The sequence below is a fragment of the Corvus kubaryi genome, unplaced genomic scaffold (assembly GCF_017639235.1).
Source record: "Corvus kubaryi isolate FWS band 111438036 unplaced genomic scaffold, C.kubaryi_AGA036_p1.0 37398, whole genome shotgun sequence".
NCBI classification, from domain to species: Eukaryota; Metazoa; Chordata; class Aves; order Passeriformes; family Corvidae; genus Corvus; species Corvus kubaryi.
The window spans coordinates 11,586,991-11,613,399 of NW_024581137.1; the positions used below are offsets into that span (position 1 = coordinate 11,586,991).

A 26,409-nucleotide genomic window follows, 5' to 3' on the forward strand; every position below is an offset into this window, starting at 1 on the left:
CCCCAAAACAGCACAACATTTGGGAAAAAAAAGAGTGATATAAAGACACTTCCTGAGCCTCCTTTATGATTCCTGTATACAAGTGACTGGATAACTAGTAACACTTTCTGGAGTTGCCTGGTCATTAGGAATTTTTTTGTTTTTTTTGGTTTTGTTTTGTTTTGGGTTTGTTTGTTTGTTTTTCCATAAGTTACCTGTGTCGTTCACAGTGGGGAATGGAGAGAGGAGCACCCTGTAGTAATGCAATTCTTAGTGCCATTAGCATACAGGTGGGGTTTTTTTGCTTGCCACACTCTGGGAGGTTTGTAAGACAAAAATTAATCAACTTTAGCTGAATGTATATTTGAAAAAGGGAGGGCTGTTTCTTAAATAGTAATGTGAAGTGCGTAAATGGATGGAAACTGCCTCTTGTAGCGTAATGTACTGTGCAGAGTTATGTTTGTCTCCTACCTGGGACATTGTCAATGCACCTGAAAAGCTTTAATACCAGCAGGTTCATTTCCAGAAGCCCTTAGGGAAGATTGCTCTTCCTATCTCCAGCTGTTGTGCATCTGACAGAAACTGATTGTCAGACTCTTGCAATGATCAGTGGAGGGTCAGTGGCAGTTCAAGGGGCAGTTCATTCCACCTTTTTTGAATGCTGAGTCTCCCTTTGGGACATCATTTCTCTCTCAGTAACAAGGACAGCCTGGTCATGACCAACCTTGGTTACCTAACTTAAATGGTTAACATGAAGTGCAAACAGCTCTTCCACGTCTACCTGCAGAAATGCAGCTGGAAGATCAGTTTCTACAGCTCACATGCATTTATGTTCTCCACTCATGTTTACAACATTGTTCCAAACAGGACAGACCAAGAAATCCAGACATATACCATTGCGGTAATAAATGCGCTCTTCCTTAAAGCACCGGATGACAAGAGGCAGGTAAGGTTGTTGGGGTTTGCATACCTGTGCATTTGTAGGAGAAAGAGTGTTTCACATTCATACCTGCAGTTGTCCCAGTCATACTTTTCCTGCAGTTAATTCAAACTGAAACTTGTTCTTTTGTTTCATGCTGGGATATAATTTATTTTAATGGAGCTACCTCCATCTTGCACCAGTATTAGGAGGGATTAAGCATTCTTCCATGCTTTTGTAGTTCCCTGTGACCTCATATGAACCATATTGACTGTGGCTGCCTGTAGTATTTATTGTACTGAACTCTTTGCCAGCACAGCTTGTAAAACCAGGCTATTTTTTGGTAGAATGTTTTCCCCCCAGGTTTTTTATTAAAAAGTATGTTCCTTTTGAAAACAAAAATATCTTGCTATGTAAACATTTCATGACTTTTATAGTGTGCTATTTTAAGTTAATTTTAGTGCCAGATATCAGGAAATATTTCAAGCTTGCTACTTGATGTTAAATGGGGATGGAATGTGAAGTGTTATGAAATAGTGAAGTTTTATCCATGTTTATTAGCCTGCGTCAAAACAGATTTAGTCATTTATTTATTTAACATTTCTGTCACCAGGAGCAGTGATGATAATTCTTGTGGTGACATAATGTTACTGTCCAGAACAAGTTCACTGAGAGTTGCTGATCAGTTCTGACAAGGACTTTCCTTAGATTTATTTACATTTTTAAATGCTGGAGACTGTTTAAACAAACATCAAAGCCCTAATGAGGGTTTATGGGAGACTTGGTTGGTTTTTTTGGGTTTTGTTTCTTGTGCTTAAAAATATTTTTAACATTGCAAACAGGGAGAAGTGTAACCATGGTTCAATTAGGGAAAAAAAAGGCTCTTCCACCTCTCACCCCCCTCTTTTTTCCTTCTTCCTCCAATACAGTCTTCTGTAATTAAGGCAAGACGGCACTTAATAAACAAAAATTGGAGTAAGAGCTTTCAATTTTGGCATAAGTCTATGATGGATCCTTGTAAGAAACTCAAAGATTTTGCTTTTTACATTTGTGAATAGTTGCGACTATGTTTCTGTGAAAAGTATTTTTTGTCATATTTGAAGTGGAGGAACAATGTCAGATGTAGATAAGACTTTAGCATTAATTAGTGGGCATGTGTTCCTTGAATGACAGTAGTACAGTGTATTGCCAGCAAGCAAAACAGTATCTTGCCAACAGTGTAACCACCTAGTGAGGCTGGCAGTAAGCCAGGCAGACTTCACCTGTAGTACCTGCTGCTGTGACACAAAATTGTTAGTCATGGAGTTTACGATCATCAGGAGATAATGATCTGCTTTGGTTTGAAGGCTAATAGCTCTGACACTTGCAGAAAATTTTCCTCAGCCTTTAATGACCCAGAATATGCAGTCAGAATCTGTTCAGTTTCTCTTTATATCAGTCTTGTGGCTAATTAGTAAACCATACAATAAAGAAGGTAGGTGTCCATTGCCTTCCAAACAGCATTAACAGATGGCACTTACTGAACTCTGTCTTTCTCAGAAAATGAAGGGAGGTGATGCAGTCTCATGCAATTATCTGGTGATGGGCACTCAAAAGTTAATGTTCAGCATTCACTTCTAATATGGTTAGAAATGAGAAGATGCACCAAAACTCATATGACTCCGGGAACTTTGGCCCTCTCTCTGCTGCTGACTTACAGGCATGATGTGGATGACTGCACTGCAATTAAGGAAGCAATTTAAATTGGCACTGCTGTCTGAATTCTTTCCCCTCTTATTTTTTTTCCTCTCTCTGTTTCTGAAATGCAAAACCCAAGAAGTCCAAGATTTTTCTTTTTAATGAGGACTCCCTGGATTCTTTGCTTCTTCTGCCCCTGTCAAGGACCAAATCATCTAGAGAAACCTAGGCTATTAATAAAAAAAGAAAATAGAAAGGTCTGTTGGGAAAGAGCTGAGGGTTTGAGCATTGAAATGATACTGTGAATGTTTGAAACACTTCTTTGGCATTTGTCTGCATTTTTTGCAGAGACGTTGCTATGGGAAAAGAGATGGCAAATTGGGTCAGATAATTCTCATCAGTTAGTACTATACTTTTACTAGAAGAGTAAAAGTCATTTTTTATTAGTGCTTCTTATTAGTGCTAGTTCTAGTCTTCTTATTAGTGCTAATGACTATACAGCCTTTTTGGAGACAAAGTTGATTTTGATGAAATAATTGGTTTTTGAATGCTGGTTGCTTCAATCAATTTTAGTCCAGTGGCAAAAACACCCCCACTATCTAGATAACAGCTTTTTAAATGATAGCTATAAGAAAGAAATAACAATTTGATAGTCCTCTCAGAAAGTAAATAGAATAATTTCCTTTCTCCTCTTTTCTTTGCATTGAATGCAAAAATAACATCTTATATTCTGTACCTGTTAATCTTTTGGCAGTGAGTACATAGTTTGACAAAAATCCAGCCAGTCTGTTCCAAGTCACATTGAAGTATATCATGTGCCTGGCACTCCCCCTGCAGCTCAGCTGCGTATTTCTGAAAGAGATGGAGCCATCTATATCATCCATTCCTTTGCTCCTTCTCTGTTACGAGCAATTGAAACCTGCGCAGCCAGAAAAGGCTTAAAACCTAAAGCTGAGGTTCTCTTGTCCTTGGTCCCTTGTTCCTTCTTTATCACTCTCATGTTCTGTTGCAGCACAGTACTTTGCCTGGTACAAAGAAAACAGTTCAACATCTCTGACTGCCTCTCATCTCACAATTAGAATTCTTTTCTTTTTCCAAGCAAGTTCTCACCTAACACTTGCTTTATTCACCCTGTTTCTGCAGATATGCTTTAGCCATCCATTCTTTGTATGTTTAATGTAACAGTCTCCGTTTTTCTGTTTTCTAGGGGAATTTTTAATCTATAAAAGTAACTAGTATGTATTCTACATCAGTCTTCATCTCTCACGAAGTTCAGCAGGAATGCACTGCATATGCAAGCATAACTCCTCACACATACACATATACACACCTTTCTAATACTGATGGAAAGGCTCATGGAACTTAAAAATAGGGCATGCTGTTGTAGGTATGGTTAAGATCAGGCTCTTTTGCTTGGTAAGTGTAAAATATCCCCTCCTATGTATTGTAGGACAGTTTGCAGCACAGACAGTTGGGATCAGCTGCTTAAGCATTAAAGTAGAAGCATATTCACCTCGATAGTGATTTCAGACAGATCTAGAAAGACAAGTTAATTTAAAGCAAAAGAGTGGACCAATGTCGACATTGCTACTAAAATAGCAAAGGGGAGAATTATCATTTCTTATAATGAAACAGTATTGAGTTGTAGGCTGATTTATTGAATGAAAGTTAGAGCACTTGATTTTAAAACAGCTGAAATATTTAAGTAAATAAGCGTTAAATTTGGCATCTTGTTTTAAAGTCCTGGCTGGCTACCAGTCCATGCTTCCTTCTGTATTGTTTGTGGGGGAAGGCTGTGCTTGAACAAGTGTGTAAATACTCTCTTGAACCCACTGAGGTGTCTTCTGAAGTCTTTTACTGCCGGTTTTGGATCACCAAAGGCCTCAGCTTGTGACATACTTTTAACTTTCTTTGTCTCTCTTCCTGACTTTGTGATCCCCCAAATAATGCATACAGTCATAATGCTGATATGCTGCTTCCTTTCATTTCTAAGTAACAATGCAGAAATGTAAGACCTTTTAAGGCAGTGTGTTTTTCTAGGTATGATACTAAAATACCTGCTTTGTGCTATTTTTAATTTTTTTTTCCTTTCTTTTTTTTTTTACTTAATCAGGAAATGGCAAATATTTTGGCACAAAAGCAGCTTCGTTCCATCATCTTAACTGTAAGTATATGGTTTTAAAAGTTACTGTTGAGTAGAAGAGAGAAAAGGTGACTCCATTTTTTGCGTTCACAGGTCTTAAAATATATCTTAATATATTTTAATTGCCTTTGTATTTTGATATGTTTTGAAGCCTTGTAATGTAGAAGATAAAGTTTGAATGGTGGTTGAATGAGTTCAAAACTGCTTTTCTGAAGGGTTATTTTCCCAGTCAAATAGATTGTGGTTTCTTCTGGAAAAGAGTATTGAATACCTCTGTGTTTTTTGGTTCTGTTGATTATTCCGTCTTGATTGACACAATTTGTCACGACTTGCACAAAAGAAGCATGAACTACAGCTAATGAAATAGTTAAAGTAAATGAATATAATATGGAAGACCTTCATCTGCTACCATGGAAAATCAGGGATTTTGCCTTTGACCTTAGAGTAGATTACATCTTCAAGGGAGCAAAGGAAAATATTGATTCTCTGTAATGAGTGTAAAACAAACCAAACAAAAAACTCCTTGCATTTTCTCATTTACTATCATAATTTCAGTGATGCATACAAAACCCCCAGAATTTATTTCACAAGACATGTTTTTACACTTCTTGAGTTCATAAGAAGTTTGGAATAACCACATGGATAATATTCTTAGGTGTTTATTTATTGTCATAAAATGCTCCAGTGCCTTTTGGCAAACAGATTCTTTTATTCTCTGGAAGTGTACAACATCAGTTGATGTATCCATCTCCTACATGATGACTCTTTCCTTATGTACTTTGCTGTGTTTGGAGGCCTGGGTCTGTTTCCCATGTAAAACTATTTGGTGTTTTTGGCACACCAGGGATTTTTAAATTGCCCATCAGTTTTGTGTTTGCTTTCCGAATGGGACAATTCTGTGCATATAGGGCATCGTGTACTAATGTATTATTTCTAAGCAATCTTCCTCACACAGAATGGAGTTGCCTAGTAGAGGCAGGATTGTGGTGTGATGCTGACTCCCTGTTGAGCCCTGTTAAATCACTGAATTCTCTGGCTGTGTTTGCAGCCTTAATACTTTTCTGCTCAGACAGCTACTCTCTTAAATATTTTCTTAATATAATCTCTTGGAAAAAAATAAATAAAATACAGAGCTCTAATGCTCTTGGGATGGAATTAATTTTTCTTTGAAGTGACTACTCAGCACTGTTTTGTTTTTTTTTTAATACTACTTCTGAGCATATGCATAGACCCTATCTAGTGTAAAGTCCTGTCTCCTGAAGTTATTCATACAGTATCTGAATCAGTAGTGCTAGTCCTGGTTTGATGTTGCGGGTGGGGTTGGGTTTGTGTTTGGGGTTTTTTGGCTGTTTTGGGTTTTTTTGTTATTTCTGGAGTATAGATACACTATTGCATAGCAAGGACATACTTATAAACATGGAAACACCTGACTGCACCCACTGTAGTTTTCTGATTCACCAAAGTCTGTCTCTCTTTCTTTCCAGCATGTTATCAGGGCACAGAGGGCCATCAATAATGAAATGGCTCACCAGTTGTATGTCCTGCAAGTACTTACCTTTAATCTTCTGGAAGACAGAATGATGACAAAAATGGATCCACAAGATCAAGTAAGCATCTGGCTTGATCTGGTCTTAGCAGGAAGAAGACAACTCCTCACTGATGTACCTACAGCTCTTCATGGAGGAAAAAAACACTTGCTAGGAACATATACATAAGTCATTAATTTTCCCTCTCTGTGAAATTGGGCTATTTTTTTGGTTGTAAGAAGATGCACTTCTCACTTATTTCATTCCCTGTGCACAAGTACAACAAAATGGCCAGGCAGTTCTCCTTAGCATGTAGTTCCATGAACTGAATTTCCTGTCTTCTTGAGCAGAAACTCTGAGCAGCTGTCCAGCATTTGTTTCCTTTGTGTCCTTCTCAGAAGCAATAGAGATGTATGGTCCTTCCTAAAAGTACTTCTGTAGAGCTAAACTGAATGTGTGCATGAAAACCATCTGGCATGCTAGAGTTGAAGTTAAATTGTGTACCAATAAACCCTGGTTTTGTTACTGGGAACCTATAAAGTACTTCATTTGTTTATTGCTCACTGTGTGCAGACATCAACTTTGGTATTGTTCATTGTAAAAAAAGTGCCATTCCCCTAAGATATCCAAGAGGTTTAAATATAGGGGCGATGAGCCATGGGGATGATGGGTTTTGTTTCTTTAATTTTTATGGCCTTCTTTTAGGCCCTGTACAAGGAGGAACCTAATTTCATTTTTAACCTGAAGTTATCTTAAGACTTCCTGATCATTTGGAGAAGAGAAGGTGGGAGAGTGAGATAGTTGTAAACATAAGTAACACCATGCTGTAGGATTTTATGCTTCGTAAGTCTGAGATGGGAAAGTTTGACCCTTGGGAATGTACATGCAGTCAATTAGTGAATGTCTCCATAGAGAGTGACTAACACAGTGTTGTTAGTATTGATGGTAGGGTGGTTATCACTGTCTTGAGATATTTCCAGCTGCAGTAATTCCTCTCTTGCCTATTTCTGCGGTAGCAGTAATGGATAGTTACCAAAATTAATGCAGAGTGCTGAGTCATTTTCAGTTCATCCAGCAAGATGCTTAATTACCAGCTTAATTTGAAATGTGTGTGCTCTTTGCTTCTGTGGTTAAAATTGTGTTGTCAGAGGCCTTGCTAATGTGGGTCCCGCTTCTGGAAGTCAACACTTAAGCACCTGCATGTGAATCTCATGAATGTGAGGACTTTTGAAAGTGGGAACCATGAGGTCATTCTTGCTGACTGTCTCTCCAAGAATGAAGTAGGGAATTTAGACACAAAAAGTTTAGGCAGTGGCGGGGAATAATGAAAAGGTGTTTTGAAACACCTTTTGTGGTATTGTTTAATTAAGTGAGAGATGAGTTATTTTAACCGATTTTTTTAACCTTGTTTTAACATAGGCTCAGCGGGATATCATATTTGAACTCCGAAGAATTGCTTTTGATGCCGAATCTGAACCTAACAACAGCAGTGGCAGTATGGAGAAACGCAAATCTATGTACACTCGAGACTATAAAAAACTTGGATTTATTGTGAGTATTTTTGTGTGATGCTCCTCTCAAAGTGGGTGAGGGCATCCACTATAGCACATCTTTTCATCAGTCACTTCTCTTACTTGGTCTTCTATTTCCTGAAAGGGAGTAACTTTCCTCCCCTTCCCCAGAAATCCTGCTAACTCCAAGTGACAGCTTTAGCAGAAGCCAGGGTGCTGCAATGGGTGCTATAAACCCTTTACAAGGCAAAGGATGGAGAGATAGTGGAGTAGCCCTGTACGTTAGGGAGTGTTTTGACTGCCCAGAGCTTTGTGATGGTGACAATAGGACTGAGCATTTATGGGTAAGGACCAGGAGGAAGGTCAATGATGCAGATGTCAAGGTGGGAGTTTGCTACAGGCTGCCCAACCACAACGAAGAAGCAGGCAAAACATTCCATAAGCATCTGGGAGAAGTCTCAAGATCTCTAAACCTTGTTCTCACGGGGCACTTTGAACTTACCAGCTGTCAGCAGGAAATATGATACAGCAGAGAGGAAACAGTCTAAGAGATTCCTGGAGTATGTGGAAGATAATTGAGGCCAACTGTATGAGGTTAAATAAGGTACAGTGCTGGGTCCTGCAACCCCATGCAATGCTCCAGACTTGGGGAAGTGTGTCTGGAAAGCTTCTCAGAGGAAAAGAACTGGGTTGTTGGTCAACAGCTAGCTGAATACGAGCCAGCATGTGCCCAGATGGCCAAGAAGGACAATGGCATCCTGGCCTGGATCAGCAATAGTGTGGCCAGCAGGACCAGGGCAGGGATTTTTCCCCTGTATTCGGCACTGATGAGGCCACACCTTGAATTCTGTGTTCAGTAAGAAAGACATTGAGGTGCTGGAGTTCATTGTCCAGAGAAGGGCAATGAAGCAGGTGAAGAGTCTGGAGCACAGGTCTGATGAGGAGTGGCTGTGGGAGCTGGGGTTGTTTAGCCTGGAGAAAAGCAGACTCTCATTGCTCTCTACAGCTACCTGGAAGGAGGTTGTAGCCATGTCAGGGTCAGTCTCTTCTCCCAAGTAACAAGCGACAGGACAAGAGAGTTTTAGATTGGATATTACATAAAATTTCTTCATGGAAAGGGTTGTCAAGCATTGGAACAGCCTGCCCAAGGAAGTGGTTGAGTCATGGACCCTGGAGGTGTTTAAAAGACATGTAGGTGTGGCACTTAGGGACATGGAGTAGTGGTGATCATGGCACAGTTGGATTCAATGATTTTACAGGTCTTTTCCAACATAAACTATTATTCCAGCTGGAAGAAATAACTACCTGAAATATAAGCATGTAGTTTTGCACAACATGCCATCATTAGAATCGAACCTTTAACAATATCTTGGATGAGCAGGCATTGCCTAATGGATCTGCGAGAGCCCTCTAAAGCCACTGTAGTTTGTTAGCAATAATGTGGACTGATGAGCACAATAAATCTGGGGTACTACTCTGTGGTATTCACTTATAGGGCCTTGTCTTTTGCTTGATTAAAGTCCTTCAATCTCTGCATAGGGGATGCAGAATCTCTTCTACCCTGACTTAATCAGATGAATTGGAGTTCTGGTCTTGCCTAGAACCGTGTTGGGGAACAGAGAACAATTTGGCTAAAGTGTTGCACACATTTATATTAACTAATAATGTGTATTTTCCCCCCTTTGGAAACAGAGTGTGCACATGTACACTGAATTAATATCTTGATTTATTGCTTACTCTAGGTTAGTATGCAGTTTTCTTTCTCCTCAGGTAAAATAGTATACTTCTTATCTCCTGTGATTCATTACTGTCCTGTTGGCTTAGCAAATATCCATTGAATATTGTACAGTAGCCACAGTTACAGCAGAGAGGTTTTCAGCACTCTTGGTGCAAGCTGGAGCTTGCTGTGCAGTCTGAGTGCTCTGCCCAGCTCTGTGGCATAGGGCTTGATGCTCCCAAACCCACAAGGGAACTGGGTAGAGGCTTTCTATGTTCTGATAGTTGTTTTCATTACTGATGAGTGAGGAAAAAATTACTGCACTGATACAGTGCTGTTGTATCTGTAAGAAGGAGTCATTAAGTAAATAGACGGGAAGGGAGGAACTTGGTATTTTGGGGTTGTGAGCATGATAGCAAAACTAGTGCTTTGAAGAAGCTTTTGAAGCTCAATGTGGTGGTTTTTTTTTTGTTTTTTGGGGTTTTTTTTTTGGTTGACTCATCCCTCAGCTTCATTACTTCCATTTGAGCTGTTCGTTGGGAAGCCTACTAAAAACACTCTGGCAGTTGTCAAGGGTAACTGCAGCACTGTTTACTGCTTGATTATGATAGCCTTTCAAAAGGTAATGGGGAGCAAAGTTTAGGAGGGAATGGGAACCGGGATTAAAGCAGTGAGGAAAAGGTAGGGAAGCATAGTGGGAGATAAGAAGCAATATGTGAAAGTAAGCTGTGAAAGAAGCACCATAGCAAGAACCCTAATGGGAAGGCAGGTTATCCTATCAGCAATATGATGAGGCAAAGTACAAACAATAAAAATGTCAACAGTGAGCTGTGAGGAGTTATTCTACTCTTGTACGAAAGCTTTACTTTGAGCTAAGAGTCCAGGTGACACTGCATGTACTTTTTTAGCAGCTGAAGTGGAGTATTACCTTCCTCACAGGGCTGGGGAAGGAAGCAGGACCTTTTGTGAAATCTGACTGGTTATCCCCAGCCTTGCACATGGGCAGTGTTCTGACTCCTGGCTGTCTTCACCCCATCTGCTTCTTTTCAATAAAGTGTCTTCAATGCTTTCATCAACTGCAAGTTGAGGGTTGCATTAGCAAACTAACTGATCATGATCTAAATAGTGTGAGTTTTGTCTCCCCTCTGCTTTGGCTGTGTGGCACAAGAAACCTACCAAACAAGAGTCTGACTTTGAATGCTGTCTTCATTCCACTGGTGCTAATGGTTAGGAAGGCAATTTCTCGAGCTGATTAAATATTCATTTCAAGGGAGAGAGTAAATCCATGTCTAGCTATGAAGTTGTTCCTGGACTGCTTGTTCTCTTTCTGTATGGGAAATGCAAGAATTCTGTTTATTTTTCCCAGCCACATCAAAAAGCCTTGCCCCACTACAAGTATAATGTCAAAAATAGACAAAGTCCAGACATGGTTTCAGAAGCTTACAATGTAATTTGTAAAACTGCATAGTTAGAAACCTACATTCAGCTAAAGCAACAACAGGGCCTCACCAGATGGTTGTGATGACCAAGTAAAGAGATTTTCAGATGAGATAGTCGTGAGATTGAATTATTTATTATTTTCTGAGTCAATTGCAAATTAAATAGGCTGAATACTCCCCCTTGCATTTGAGTAAACTTAATTCCCATACTGAGGTGGAAAATAACTACCAAAAACCCCATTATTCTGTATATTTTCATCGTAATTCTTTAAACAGCACTACTGTCATTGAGAAGTTGTAGTGAAAGCGTTTGTTTACAGGCAGCTCTGAACAAATTCTAAGAAACTTAAGTTAACATGTTGGAAAAAACAAATAATCTCATCCTAGAACAGTTTTTCCTCAAGTTTTCAGTGTACAGAGCTTCTGAGGGTTTTTGTTTGTTTGGTTTGGTTTTATTTTCTTCAGTTAAATATAAATGGTTTGCATAAATGCAAAAAGCCAACATGGAAAGTGAGTAATTTCAAGATTTCACTTTGCTATACTGGAATTTATTAGTATAGCAAAACAAAATGTAAGTTAATGGAGGAGATATGAAATCAGTAAGGAACTGTCTCATAGAAGGTGACAATTAAAAGGGATATTGAGAATGGTGGGACATTCTTTAAAAGGCAGGCCTAGGCTTGACTTTCAAGATATTAGTGGTGGTGGCATGAGAAAGTGAACATATGCTGAAAAAAATCTTCTGATGAAACAAATAGAGGAAGCAGTGATGAAAATCACCATGTCATTCACAAATTAGATGACCTTTTGGATTGCAGAAACAGAAATAATGTAATTTTATGCAGACAAACAAACAGCAGTGGTGTTCATTTAGGACCCCGGCAAGAATTTAATCTGCAGGCAAGTGTCCTGTCTGTGGGAAAAGAAATTGTGTGTGATGTAGCCACAAAAAAACCCCCCAAAAAGTTGAATCTTAAGCTAGGACTTATCTGGAAAGATATTTTCAGAGCATATGAACTGCTGAGGCCATTTTTTGCATTTCTTAGACATCATCTAGAACACTATATAATTTCAATAAACTCTGCAGTGACTTGTTGACTGACTGAATGCAAGATGTGCGCAGAGGGGGAGGCTCGTGCAGTGATGAGGGAGATATCTTACAAGAGTTTACTTGAAAAGGTTGCCCCTTTTTAGCCAATCAGCCTGAATGCTGTGGAAATCTCAAGTGTGTGCGCCAATGCTGAGAGGGAGAAAGCCATCTGTAACGTAAAAGGCGGTGATGGCAATTCATTTATGGGAGAAATTTTTAATTGGAATGATGGGGACAAAATTCACTACAACTTCAAAGATGGAGGCCAATCCTTTATGAAAAGGTTTGTATATTTCACAATGGTGGGTCCAGGAAACAAAGTAGAACTATGGGAAAAATAAAAACCACCACCAACCAAGGTTGCTTAGAGCAGTCTGAAGTAAGACATGAGTACTTCATTACTCATGAAGTAAGACATGAGATGGATGACTTAAATCACTGCATAGTTGATTTGTTAGACATTGTAAAAACTTTCTAATATTAGGAGAAGCAGCACCAGAACAGATAATTTGGAGGATTTGTCCAAAAAGTTTTGGAAAGAAACTTCAAAAACAGTTGAAAGTTAGCTAAAGCATGCCTTAGGCAAAACGTAGACCAGAAGAGCTTCTGAGATTTCTTTCAGACTTGTATTTTTTTCTCTTCTTGACATCACAGATGATCAGCTACTTTGTTTTATCTTTTGATCATCTTCTTCAAAAATCCCTTGTTGTACAGCACAGTATCCAAGTAGCACTTTGAAGATAAGAACTAACAGTTTTCTCATAGGTTCTTCTGTGGTGCTGCTTGTTGTCTCTTGGAATAGTTCATGAACTGACTGTCCACAGTAACTCCCTTCATATCATGATATATTCCCCAGATGGAGTCCCTTGTCTCTGCTGAAAGGAAGTTATCAGGAAAATAATTTGCAATAATGTAATTAATACCTTGTAATCATTACCTGCAAGAGGGGCAAACTCAAATGACTCCAACCTCTAACTGCTATCCTCCTCAACCTACCTAGTAGAGTTCTGGTGTGTGTAATTCCATCATGCTCACTTGGGAGCTTCTTTTCCCCCTCCCTCATTTTCATGACATACTCTGTGTCCCACCGCTGCCCCAGGATTTGAAAGTGAAGGATTAAGTTTAAGCTTTGGAAAAACATGGGGGAAAGGTATTGTTTTAATGGTTGTTTTCACTTTTCAAATCTGTTTGAATTTGACAGTGAATTGAATTGACTTTACAGAAGTCAAGTCTGTTTTGCCCATGATGGATCAATCTCCCTGTCCTTATCTTGGCCAGCGAGTTTTTCCATCCTTTTCCTGCCCTTGCTGTGTTGAGGAGGGGAGTAGGTGAGCAGTTGGGTGGGTGCATGGCTGCTGGCCAAGGCAGACACACCACATCTCATTGCTGTATTTTGTTAACTCTGTCTTTAGGCTGTTTCTGGGTTTATTCACTGAGCTTTGGTGGTTTGGAGGTTGCTTGTGCTGTGCTATCATGCCTTGATTTCCAACTCCTTAGCTCCTCTGGCTCAATTTCTTCCCCTAGTCTTTGATTTTGATTTCCCACTCCCCTTGGGCTCTTTGTTCCATTTTGACATCCAGGTGGATATGTCTCCTTCCAGCATGTCTGATCACTCATCCTCCTTACCTCATTCATTCATTCATTCATTCATTCATTCATTCATTCATTCATTCTCCCTGAATTTACTTCCTCCTTGTGATGTGTTTCTCCTCTGGGTTTTCCCCAGTCTCCACCTCTTCCTCCCATCCTGTTTGTTCATCCATTGGTAGGAAGCCTGCTCAGTAATTTCCAACTTTTGCACTGAAAGTTGTTACGACTTTCTAAAGACAGACACAAATTGCATTTTTCCTGTGCTTATTTTCAGAAATGGATGGACTAGGTTTAGCCAAGTGGACCAAATATTAATCTTTGCCTTGGTGTGAAAATTTCACTTACCTAATAAGTGCTGTCCAAGATATTAAAAACTGGGAACAGCATCTAGAAATAGGAAGTGTTGGCCATTGTAATAATAGTCAGTATGACGAGCCCCGCCTCTTAACCAATCTATAGGCAAAATTCTTTCCTTTTCTTTTTGTTACCATACGGAGGGGGCTTCTGACTTAAATAGTTCAACCATAGTTAGAATATTTTTTTTTCCCTAAAGATAGGGCTTTTGCTTATTATTCTGAGCTGTGAAATAGTTGTTTACTAGGACAATTTAACTTCAACTGTTGATATATTATAGCCTACTATTAATGATAAATTATTTGACTGCAGATTTGAGTCACAGGTTTACTGGTGATGGTGTGTGTACTCAGAGAAAGTTCAGATTTGTTTTGATAGAAGGGCACTAGATAAATAATTAGGTTGTTCTGTGATGACCATTCACCCTTTATTATTTACTGACAGAAAATAAAGAGAGTGAAGTCATGCAATGAAACGGCAGTGCACAATTCTAGGTAATTTGCATGGTGTGGATGAGTGATAGTCAATTAAGGAGTAGATTGAGTTGGGCTCTAAAAAGTTAAAACAGAGCAAGACTGGGATGGGGTTGGGATGCCAAACCCTGCAGGAGTATGAACAGTCCTTAAATTCTATGGAGTTATTAATGTCAGACAGATCTCTGAAGCCCCCTTGTTCCAGCTGCTCATCTGGATTAGTGATACCAGTTTTCCTGGCTAGAGAAGATAAAACTTCCCTATGAGAGTGGATGAGAGGGAGGTGGACAGAAGCAGACCCCATGTGATGCATTTACTTAGCTATTCTTTTTGAAGACCTGAGAATGGTCATCCTTTTTCTTCCTAAATAAAGGAAGGCCTGAATATTTGAAGTCTTACAATGTTATGAGTTGTAGGACTGGGAAAGCCCTGAACAGGAAGCCGAAGTTTTGTGATTGGAGACTGAAATCTGGAACTGGTGTAAAATGCTGAAAAACTCATCACAAAGATTGTGAATGGTCATCTTCAGCTGTTTAGTTCTCATCTTCCTGTTATTTCCTCTGGTAGATGATACCCTGCAGTGATCATAGGTTTTTATCCTTGGGATAGCTTTTCAACTATAATAAAGGCAACTCATCCTTATATTTAGATTCTCTTGTTGGCGTTGGCAGGGGCAGAGGAACATGTTTAGAACAATGCTGCACATGTGCCAAACTAGATTTTATCCTTTTAAAATTTTAGACCTGATCCCTTTTAAATTTTACATTGATAAGACTTAATTGCTGGCTTAATGGTAGAACAGCATAGATGACAGATTGTCTGTACTACTGAAAGCTACTAGTAGTTTTCCATCCTCCTTCACTCTTTCTACTCCTACAACCCTCTCTTTCTCTAGCTACTATTTCAAAACTTGTGAAATAACTTGTTACTGTGGAAAAAACCCAACTCTGGGAAGATTTTCTTTTGCTGAGCTATTCAGATATGTACTGGCTGAGGCTGCTTTGCCTCAAAACAGAAGTGGCAGAGCCTCAGGTCAGTTGCCATATTTCTATATGTAACAATGGTTTATTCTAAAGTAAAATGCCTTGTCATTTAGTAATGACAGCTAATAATTAAACACCTTTCAGCACAGGGAAATCCATGTCTTACAGCACTCCACCAGAAAGGAGATTCTTCTTCTTCTCCTTTCATTGTAATACATAGTTTTCATAGATTTGAGTATCCTTTTATTTAGCAGAGTTAAATTTGCAGATGGTATGTCCAGGTAAAAAAACCCCCATGCTCTGCCCTTTGCCACTGAAATTCCCTTAATATTGGACCAGTGGGATAAGACGAACTGTAGATAGGGTTTATCCTCTCGTTTTTACCTTTACAACCACTAGAGGTTGATCTTCTCCGTTGTTTGCGAGCTTCATTCTCCTGTTATTTCCTTTTGAAACTGAAATTTTTCAGCAGCTATCTTATAAATAGGCCATTACTGATTTATTCCTCAGGTAAGTTTTGGAAGATGAAGACCAATCATACATATTTATTTCTAGGTGTTAAGAAAGACTGTAATTGTAATAGTGACTGTCACTGTCAGTATTTGATAATCTTTCAAGTAAAGAGACAGAGGTGGAGTTTCATATGGCTGTATTTGCTTTTGTAAACACTTATTCGGAAGTGTTTGAGACAAAACAGATCTTGAGGACCAGTTCTTTCATATTTGTTTTCACATAGTAGCATTTATCCATATAATCCTATTGCTGTGTACAGGAGTATCACAAGAACATGATCTAATCACTGGGCATAGCAGCCCAGGACCTCAAGTAATATTGATCTTAAAACAATGAAAACATCTAAACTGATGTGGATGTTTGAAATGCTTGTGAATTTTATTAATGTTGTGTGCACCAGCTGTCTTGTTTTCTGCCCTAGCACTCTTGCACCTCTTCTTCTAAGCCTTTCCCCTCACAAATTCCTGACTTCGACACTCACTGCTCAGTATTCTGTGTGCCCTTCTACTTACCCTCTCTTTCCACTCCACTCCTGGTTTGCTTTTTTCTCTAAGCCTGGAAGATGGGGCCAGGAAATGCTCAGGAGAGGGAACATCTTCAGAAAAAACCTGTGGGTTCCAAAGAGATTCATTAAGTTCAATTAATCCTGAGTGTTTATAATGCAGTCAATTGCAGCCCATGTTCAACAGGAATTTCAAGACTGACACAAGAGAAAGTCTTAGAAGTTTTTCTTGCATAAAATGAGTGGGCTGGGATTTTGACAAAACAATTATGCAAAAATTGATTTAGTAAGAGCAATGCAGTGCTTAATAAAACATTCCTAAAAATGGTCAAATAATTTGCTAAAACTTGCTAAGGCTTTTGAACAGAAAGAAAAGGCTAGGTATTCTGTTCTAACACTCAAAATAATTGTAAAGAATCTGAAATGAAAGTTTAAAAATGGAAAGTGTCAGACAACCTGAACTGCAGGTGGCACAACCAGATTTACCTGTGATTTAGATATTTTTCCCAAGTTTCCCTCTGCTTTTGACATCTTTCTTCCCTGATGTTTCTGTGAACATTGCTGCTTGCTTTATCTTAGGCAGAGCAACCACAAGAAAGGTGCTGAAACTTGCATGACAAAGGTGAACAAAATACATGAACTACAAGAAAAGAAAAACAGAATGGAAGAGTAAGGATATATAAATGTACTGATGATGATACTAAAGATGTAACTCATGGTTTTATTAGTCTATAGTGGCATTTGGAGGAGCTGCAATCTTCAAGCGAGTTGTTAATTTTACAGTTAATTTTTCTGAATCTAAATGGAGAAAATTCAGTCTGAAAAGGGACATTTTTAGTTTATTTCCTGAAAATAAACGAAAAAAGAAAACCCAAAACAAACCCACAAAGTCTCCATTTCACTTGTTTTTTCACTATGCTTGTTGAAAAACAAAGGAATGTTTTAATTTATTAGATGAATATTTTAGATTGTTTTACAATATGGGGCTCCAGGTGGAAGTCTCACTGATTGTTTTCTAAGAGAGTATTTAGATCTTCTCTTTGCAGTAATACTAAATGTCTGTCAGGATTGGGTTTTTTTATAATGCACCTACAGATAGAAATACTTGGTTTCCCCGCTGTATACGGCTCGATATTTTTTGGAGTATAGCAAAACCTCATTTTAAAAGAAAGCTGGTAACTGAAGTGTAGTATTTGACAGCAGAGGGCACCAGTATCACACCAGCTGGCAGTCGCTCACCAAAGTTTTTCAACAGCTTGCTTGCATGGATGCAGAATGTTTCCAGCCTTAGAAATAGTAGAAATAACTGTTCTGGGCTGCAAATTCCCATTTCTCAGTTGAATGCCAGCAGATGTCTGATGTTTAGGCTAAATGATACCTCTGTGGGTTACTTAATTTGGCTTACACATTATGGTTTGTTATACAGTGAACTGTAAATAGTTTCCTTTCTGGCACTTACTGGTGAGATATTTCATCCCCCCCAAAATAAAGTTTGTTCCTGTGTCTGAGTATTTTTCAACCTTGTGTAGGCTATGTGGCAGGGATGCTTTCTTGCAGTCTGAGATTTTTAGATGTTGTTTTTTGGTTTTTTTTTTTTACCCCCAAGGAGTTTCTAAAAATCTGTAAAAGAGGATTTTGTAAATGTAGTTATAGATGCAATCAGAAAAACTTACATTTGATGCCAACTCAAGACTATGTTCTGCACATGTGAGCATTAGCAGCAAAGCATCAATCTCTCTTCAAACCTGAGAGGGAGAAATCCAGAAATCCCACAAGTTTACTCTCATGCTTGGTGCTGCTGGGAGCTCAAAGGTGTGTGACCTATTGCATTCTTTCCCATAAGCAAAGTTTCATAGTTCTAAGTTACTGTTTGCCATAAACAAAGCATTCCATGGTTCCATGCCACGCCATGTGTTTGGTGCTAGGCTGTGGAAAACCAGGGCTGTGCTGAAAAGACGATTGCTGCAGACAGAATGGAACACTCCCCGCTGAGGTTTGCAACTTGGCAAAGGTCATGCTGAAACCACTCTCCACACTGTGTTGCGGTGACCCAGCCCCCTGCGGGGACAGGGCAGCAATATGCCAATTAATCCCAGCCCATCCCCTGGATGGAGTTTCCGGAAGAGGCAGACTCAGAGGGTGGGTTGATGGGCAGCTCAGAAGCCTAAGCCACACCCCCTGGGCGGTGCCCGGGTACAAGCCACCTCCCCCGGGTCGGGAAAACTCTCGGTTACTCGGTTGTTCACTGGTTCTTTGTTACAACTCCCGCCTCTCCGTTTCCCCCAGTGGTTCTTGTTAAATTGTATCCTCCCCCTGGCTTGTAACTCATTGGTTGTTTTCCCCTTTCACCGCGGTTTTCAAATTCCCTATAAAACTGTGGCCAAGCCTCGGGGGAGGCTCCCATCGCATTCCATCCCTTCTGAGCTTGTTCAGGTTGCGAAACTTCTAACAATAAACCTGTTAGGAGTCAGACCAGAACAGCCTCTCTCTTCCTTTGTCTCCAAACTAACGTGAGCTGACATCATGGGCTCCTGCCGTGTTCCCTCTGCCGAGAAGCCAGCTAGCCAGCCCAGCCAGCAGCTCTTTTCCTGGTGCCGAAGTCGCTGCAGCGACGCACAGAAGAACGCAGCTGGACTGACACTCTGACCAGGGGCACGCCAGAGCTCCTGCTTCGAGCACAAGTACTGCCCCACATTGGGCGCCAATCTAGCGCAGTACTTGTTACTTCTCACTTGCGTTACTTCTGTGCATCGCTGAAGCGACTTCGGCATCAGGAAAGGTGCTGCTGGCTGAGCTCGCTGGCTTCTTTGCAGAGGGAACACGGCAGGAGCCAATGGTATCGGCTCACATTAGCTCAGAGACAAAGCCTCTGGTATAACTTAGAGCAGGGTAGGCCCCAGGGTTAGTGTTTGATTCACAAATCTCTTCGTTAAGTCCCTGGAGCACTTTGAGCAGTGCAAGGAGGTGTGGGCAGATGCCCGCTAGGCACGAGCAGAGGAACAGCTTGGTTGCCCTACATGTGAATGGGGGTGCAACTCCCCCAAGAGAGAGGGGTGATCTCCTCAGTCCACAGGGGCAGATGATGTCAGGGGACTTCACATCTTCTCAGCCAGGTGTGATTGCAGTGTGGAATAAATATTTAAGAATGACAAAAGATGAAATGGTTTGTGAAAACTGTGAATTGATCCATAAAGCCTAAAGATAGTGCAATTTTTCTTCATTGTCAGACTGTTGTCTGCTGATCCTGAGTGCTAACAGAAGAATGCGAGAGAATTACTGCTGTTTGGAGGCATGAGGTTTTAAATGACTGGGAGAAAACTTGAGGAACTTTGTCGTATTAACAAAAATGGGTTATGTTGTAACCAGGAAAGCCTGACCTTATGACATGTGCAATGGATGACATCTGTGCAGTAGAGAAGCTACTAATTTTGTATAAACTTGATGCTGTTGATCTGAGCTGATATGCACAGGATGAGATGCCTGGGTCAGATGCATCTTTATGGTGACCAGTAACAGAGACCAGAAAATCCCTATGTTAAAGCTGCTGTTTTTGTTTACCATGCATGTGATTTCCCAGGACTACTTGTCAGGAGCTATGGGCATCTAGCAACTTGAATACTGTTAAAATTAATAAACCAGCCTTTTACCATGCAGCTGAATTCCACTTAACTTCAGTCCTTCCAGGGAGAAAAGACAGAAAAAAATCCTATCTTAGTGGGCCATCTTCTTTGAACTTCCACTATCACTTTAAGAACGAACTTAAAACTAACCAGAATAAAATATCTGTGGTTGTGTGTCTGTGAGGGTGCATGAACTGGCTCTGTATAATGTCAATTCTTTCGTGTTTTGATTTTTTAAATATTAGTTGAAGGAATCATCCTTTAAATCAGTTTCTTAATGAAGTAATTGTTTTGAGAAGGGAGAATAAAAGGTTGTTATTTAGTATTTTTATACCTTTTTGGTATTTTCCATTGCAAACTTGTAAAATAAAAATATTAAACTCTTTGTGATTTGAAAAAACATGCTTCTCTTGAAGAAAATCCACTAACAAATGTAAATGTGCTAATTTAAAATAAGGCACAATGGAGCATTGCATTTCTGTTTGGGTTTTGGTTTTTGGTTTTTTTTATATGTACTATTTATGGTTTCACTGAATTGTTTTCTTTATTATGTGCATCCCAGTTATGAACTCGTGGGGGCAGGCAAGCTCCATGGATTTGAATGTAGTTGGGCTGAATAGTTTGTTTCAACCGTATCATAGCAAAAGAATTGTTTTCTGACCCCTTCACTGGGAGGTAGATGGATCTTGGATGTCTTTCTCTGTATATTATGTACCACACGTGTCTCAGAATTCACACACACACAAAAGAAGTTGGGGAAACATCCCCCACAAAACTGGTCAGACATAATGACATCTCTATTCTTTTGTTGTGTGAGCTTCATCTGTTTCACAAGACTTGGCTTGGATAGCTGGTTCTAGACAAACCCTTGCTAAATGATGGTAGTTTTGTGAAACTGTGCAAACTCAATTTAATGTTAATTACAGCAACTATTTAAGTTTATGCAATTTTTCAGTGTATACATGCTTGCAAACAGATACGTGTGTTACTTAGATGTGCATGTTGCTTTTTCCTCCTCCTCTCATTCCTCATGGGGTGCTTTTGCCTGTTGTAAGATTTAAAGGATGGTAAATAACATAGCACACAAAATATTTAGATTTCTTCAGTTACAAAGAGTTACAGACATTCTTTCTGAATATGAGAAATCATTAACTGAGGCCTGAGAATGAATTCAAGGACAAGGGGAGAAAGGCACCTTATTTTTAAATAACCAATTTATTTCCCCGAATTAGAAACACCTTCATATCTGAATTCTGAATATTTTGGTAGCTAAAGGTAGTCACAGGTTGTTACACAGCCCCTACATAAAATCGTAGAATAGTAGAGATATGTCTTCTTTTAAAATGTCCTTATTTTTAAAAAAAATCTCCCTATGTTTTGGTGCAGCTCCATCCTCTTTTCGACATTTGTCTGGAGGAGACTGAAGGCAGAGCAGAACAATACCCAGACACACAAAACATAACAACATTTAGCAGAGCCCAACTCTAGTCACAAGAGCTTCATGTTCCTGTAGAGGGAGGCAAAGAAAAATGGAAGTCAAGGGAACTGAAATCCTCTAATGAATGGATCCAGTCATTTTTTAATCTTTGTGATTGTTTTTTTGGTTTTGTTGGTTGGTTGGTTTTGGGTTAGTTTTGTTTTGTTTTTTTTTATTACCTCACTGTTGAGGACAGAGGAGGGTATCCTACAGGGTGGGCATAGGTTATTGTTGACTTAAAGCAGAATATGACTCAAAGATGTTAGGAGGTATTCCAAACCTGTCCCTGACATCTGCAGAGCCTGGCTGTTTGTACTCCAGCAAGGGAAAGATTTGACTGTAGAGCTGGTAATTTTGTACTTGTCCACCCAAAGGTAGCTAAAATATCATATATATTGACAGCTCCTTTGCTGTAGATTAGTTTTAATCTTATCCTCTGTGATTATTAGAAGCTTGACCTGGTCACAGGTAATAAAAAAATTGTCAGTGTGTGAACCATGGAGCTCCTTAAGTGGTGGCTGGCTTTTTCACCCAGTTTTGCAGGTACATATGCCTGGCTGCAAAAGCCATTCCAGTTCTGTTTTCCAGAGCTCTGGGAGAGAATTTTCCATTTTAAATTTGGACAGCTGTTGTATCTGGCTGCCAGGCAGCCACTAGATTCATGTGGATGATTCGTTTTGAACTGGAGTTTCTCAGACACAGGGCTGACCTCTCTACTCTATTTGAACTAAACACAGCCTGGGCCTTTCCTTTTGCAAATGACAGAGGTTTTAGCCAGCTTGCTTGGAAAGGAAAATAACAAAACCTTTCTACAGTAACAGTGAAAGGGAGAGAAAGATCTATCCCAATTTACCTTGTGATGCTTGGCATTGGGTTTAGGTTCCTTTCCAAGCTCTCTGTTCTCAAAGCAGCACAGACTGTAAGGATGAAGGGATGTCCCCAGCCACCACAGTCGTTGGTATTAATGAAATGCCAAGAGAACTATAATTCACTGCACAAATGGAGTGTCAATCTTCTTGTTCTGTGGTTGTGCCTACCATTGTACACAAGCATCATATCCTTTACTGGGGATGAGAGTTGCTGCAGCAGGAAGGATCCCATTCAAAATTTCACTCTTCAGAGAGATGACATACGAGAGAGGCCACTTCAGCAATTAAGTGGCCTCACATGTGGCTTCCCTGTAGATACACATCCTCAGGAAAGTTCTAATGATTCTTTTTACTTGATTGACTTTGATTTTACTTGATTGCCTATAATTTAAGTAATTTTTCTTTAAAAGGAAATAAAACTAAAAGTTGTTTTAATTATTGCACCTTAAATTACAGAAGCAAATATTATGTCAAAAAGGTTAACTTTAGATAAAAATGCCAGGAGTGCAACTGAAGTAATCAAAAATATTCTCTCCTACTAGTCTTAGGCTTAGAAAACTCTGATTCAAGCAGCCCAAGATTTGGCACTATTTGGTTTTGAAATTTTCATTTTACTTCACTTGAAAATTGTTCCTTGTTGATGGGCAATGTGACTCATTTGTTTTGGCCATATGCTAAAATATATATGTACACTCATTAACTATTTTGTATCTTTTCCTTAAATTGTAAAAAATGTCTGTTGAAGAGCTCTGAATTTCTCCTGAATTATGGAGCCATTATGCTTAGATAATGAGTGGAAGTCACAATCTACCTTATTCAACAGGCATTAAACTTTCTCAAACTCAAAAAAAAGCTTTTCATGACAAAATTTGACTTAGGAACACTAAGTCTAACTAATTGACACATTTGATAGGAGTCCCAGAGATAAAATTACTGAGGTAGATTTTGATTCTTGCAGGTATGACTTCTGTCTAGTTGCAAACATTTAATCTGTGTTCGTTTGCAGTATCCAAGTGTAGATGGATTAATTTCTTTGGCTTGCTGTTCCTGCTAGCACTGTTCACACTGTTTTCTCACATAACTGTCTTCTTGCTAGCTTGATAATTCTCCTGCTGGGCAGGATGAGAATTTGCGCTTTAGATCCTGTCTGTATAGGGAAGGCAAACTGCTTTAATGACATTCGTAAAATTAAACCAGTCGTCTCCTGACACACTCCAAAGTCATTAAAAAGCCTGTATTTATAACAGTGGTTCTTTTTAGGTTGGGGGTGCTCTGTGCCAGTTCTTACCAGTGTTCTTCATGGATGTTTTAGTTCAGACAATACAAAAGTGTCTTGCTGGTCAGGGCATGGGTAATACACTCCATTGTGATTTTGTAAGAGCTGGAGCTATCTGAAAAGCTGTAGCTCTTGGTTGCTCTCCAGCAGCCCTGGCTGGAGGGACATCTGCTTCACACCCTTTCAGCTGGGCCTCTAGAAAGTCTCATGGGACGGGTCCCTAATTCCCTGCAGTGAAAGCCATCTGGATTAGCTCACATCTCACCTGGCAGCAGTTTAATCTAAAGTGGACTGACTTTGCCCAAAAAGTCAGGGTAGACAGAAAATCTGGCAGGGTCTGGCTGTAAAGTGATCTAGTAATCTCAGTAAATAAACTAGTATGGCTTTTAGTTTTTTGACCCAGTCCAGCTATATCTGCAACTGGATATGTGACTGCTTATTCTATTTTTCTGTAAGCTTAGTGGATATGGTGAGATATCTGAAATTAATTTTCAATGCTGAAAAAATTTAATTGAAATGACCACATCCCATTGATTCATTCTATATATCCCTGAAAGAGTACATGACCTGTTACTGCTTGATAACTACATTTGCCCAGTAAACATTACTCCAGTAATATGAAGTCAACAATCTGTGAAGTGCTAAACATGTATCTAACTTTAAAATTTGCCCTTATTAACTATAATAAAACTGGAAAGGTGGCTTACAGTTTTCATATGCTGGACAAGATCTGATCACTCTGAGTTACAGCAGTAATTTTGGATTCTTCTAGGCTTTCAAATTATTGCCAGCCCATAGGGTTTAAGATTTTGGAATCCAAAGCATTAGCTCCATGTAATATAGGCATGTGTAAACTACAAAGAATTATGCAAGAGCTTTTTGTCTTGCTTTATAATGTGTAATTTATTCATGACTGAAAATATGTAGAGCTTTTGACATGCCTGTTATGTTCTATTTAGTGATTTTTAGGGGATTTAATTGCACCTCCTTAACATTCAGATTTTTTGCTATTTTTACCACCATAGCATCTTTTCATGACTGGGGCGGATTTCTGGTGGTGACTTACATAGAACTCTTGTTCTTTACATTAGATTACATAGTAGCTCAATGAATTAAGGATATATGGTAGTCAAATTATTGCTTTTTATCTTTTGTAGGGCAAATGATGTGCAGATTGCACTTAAAATTTCTTTGCTATTGAGAAGGTTGGGTCCATATTGGTGAGGTCAAACTTGATCCAGGAAGTCTGTTGCTTAACATGTTACCTCAGCAGGAATGAGTTTCATAACATTTGTAGTCTACTAATATATATCCCAAAGCTGTCATGACAATAACAACCAAAAACAAAAACAAACCCCAAAATTTCTACTTGCTAGTAGACATGGATAAATGTTTGCCAAAACAGAAAGCTAAAAAGAGCTAGAAATTAGTTAAAGGAAAACCCACCATCATTGTATACAAATATAATCTGTAAACCTTCATGAAAATTATATCCAGTACAAAAACATACTGGAGCTCTTTATATGTGGTGGGATAGTGGGGATGGGGTTTACATGACTTGCACTGAAAGTGTCTTAAATTATTTTCTTCATATTCTTTCAAATTTATAGCAGTTGCTGAGCTTTGGGTACTTCTCACTTGAGTTAGAGTGTGGGGTTTTTTGTGGTTTTGTTTGTTTGTTTGTTTTTAATTCAGGAATCCTCCAGGTACATTTTCATTGTAGCACTGAGTTCTGTTGTAAATTTAAAAAAAATAGGCTTTTGTAGAAAAAAGTATTCACATTTGCATATTTAAATAGTTACCAAGAGAAAAACAAATCTGCCAGTTCTTGCTTTCATTGATTACATAGAGGTTGAAAATTCCCAAGTCAATGTTATATCTCATTAAGTGGAATGATAGAAGCTGTGTGCATCATCATCATCTCTTTGAATATAGTGCTGCTAAATAAAAAGACAAAAATATTTCCTCATTAAGAATTTTAGCTGACTACCTCTTCACAAATGTTGGTTTTTATAATGTATCATTTTTCCTTATTTGTAATTCTTGTGTAAATGAACAGATGGGAACATTTTGCATGTAAAGATTCCGGTTTATTTAGGGAAGGGGTAAATGGTGAGTCTTCGTGCTTGTTGATACTTCTAGCATAAGTTTATCAATTCATAATTTAATGTAAATCTCACTTTAAAAGTTCCCACTCTTCCTGTCCTGAGTTATTAGGAACAAATATCCATGTATGTACTACTATGGTTTCCTGATTTGATCCAGGGAAAGTTTTTGCAGAGGTGCTGTAGAACCAGGTAGGTGATTGCTTTTCTTCCTACCCCCAGAACAGTGGTTTAGTTTTAAAAGGAAGAAGAAAATGAGTAAGAAAGTAATTGAAGCTGGGAGAAAGAAATTGCTGTCACCAGTGTTATCTTTGTAGACAGATTGTTCCTTTTTCTGTAAAAAAAATGACCAATTTTGAGAGGGTTCATTTTAGAATGACACCATTAAAATTGGATTCTTCTGACATTTGGAAGTTCTTCTGTCATTGGTTTTTTTGCAGTCCTGATTCTTCCCTGGAAACTTCTGACGTGTTTTTGTCATAGCACTTATGGGAGTGAGGCATGGAGAATAGGGTTTCACCTGAGCTGCTTTGGGATTTGGAAAACTGTTAAGGGGTCTAGCACCTTCTTCAAGCTGCTTTCAGGACAAACTAGCATGATTCAGCAACTGATTTACATGGCTGCACACAGTACCGGTGCAAAATCT

The 26,409-nt window shown here is 39.1% G+C and overlaps 1 protein-coding gene across 4 annotated transcripts in view; it reads left to right on the plus strand.

Annotated features, from left to right (window-relative positions):
* The window catches only part of ELMO1 (engulfment and cell motility 1), a 305,383-nt gene that overhangs the window by 113,196 nt on the left and 165,778 nt on the right, over nucleotides 1-26,409 (plus strand). For all 4 annotated transcript variants that reach the window (XM_042042860.1, XM_042042859.1, XM_042042862.1 and 1 more), the window contains 4 exons: nucleotides 847-925; nucleotides 4,689-4,739; nucleotides 6,203-6,325; nucleotides 7,664-7,795. In XM_042042860.1, coding sequence (XP_041898794.1) covers nucleotides 847-925; nucleotides 4,689-4,739; nucleotides 6,203-6,325; nucleotides 7,664-7,795 — 385 coding nt within the window. The remainder of the gene's footprint in view (nucleotides 1-846; nucleotides 926-4,688; nucleotides 4,740-6,202; nucleotides 6,326-7,663; nucleotides 7,796-26,409) is intronic.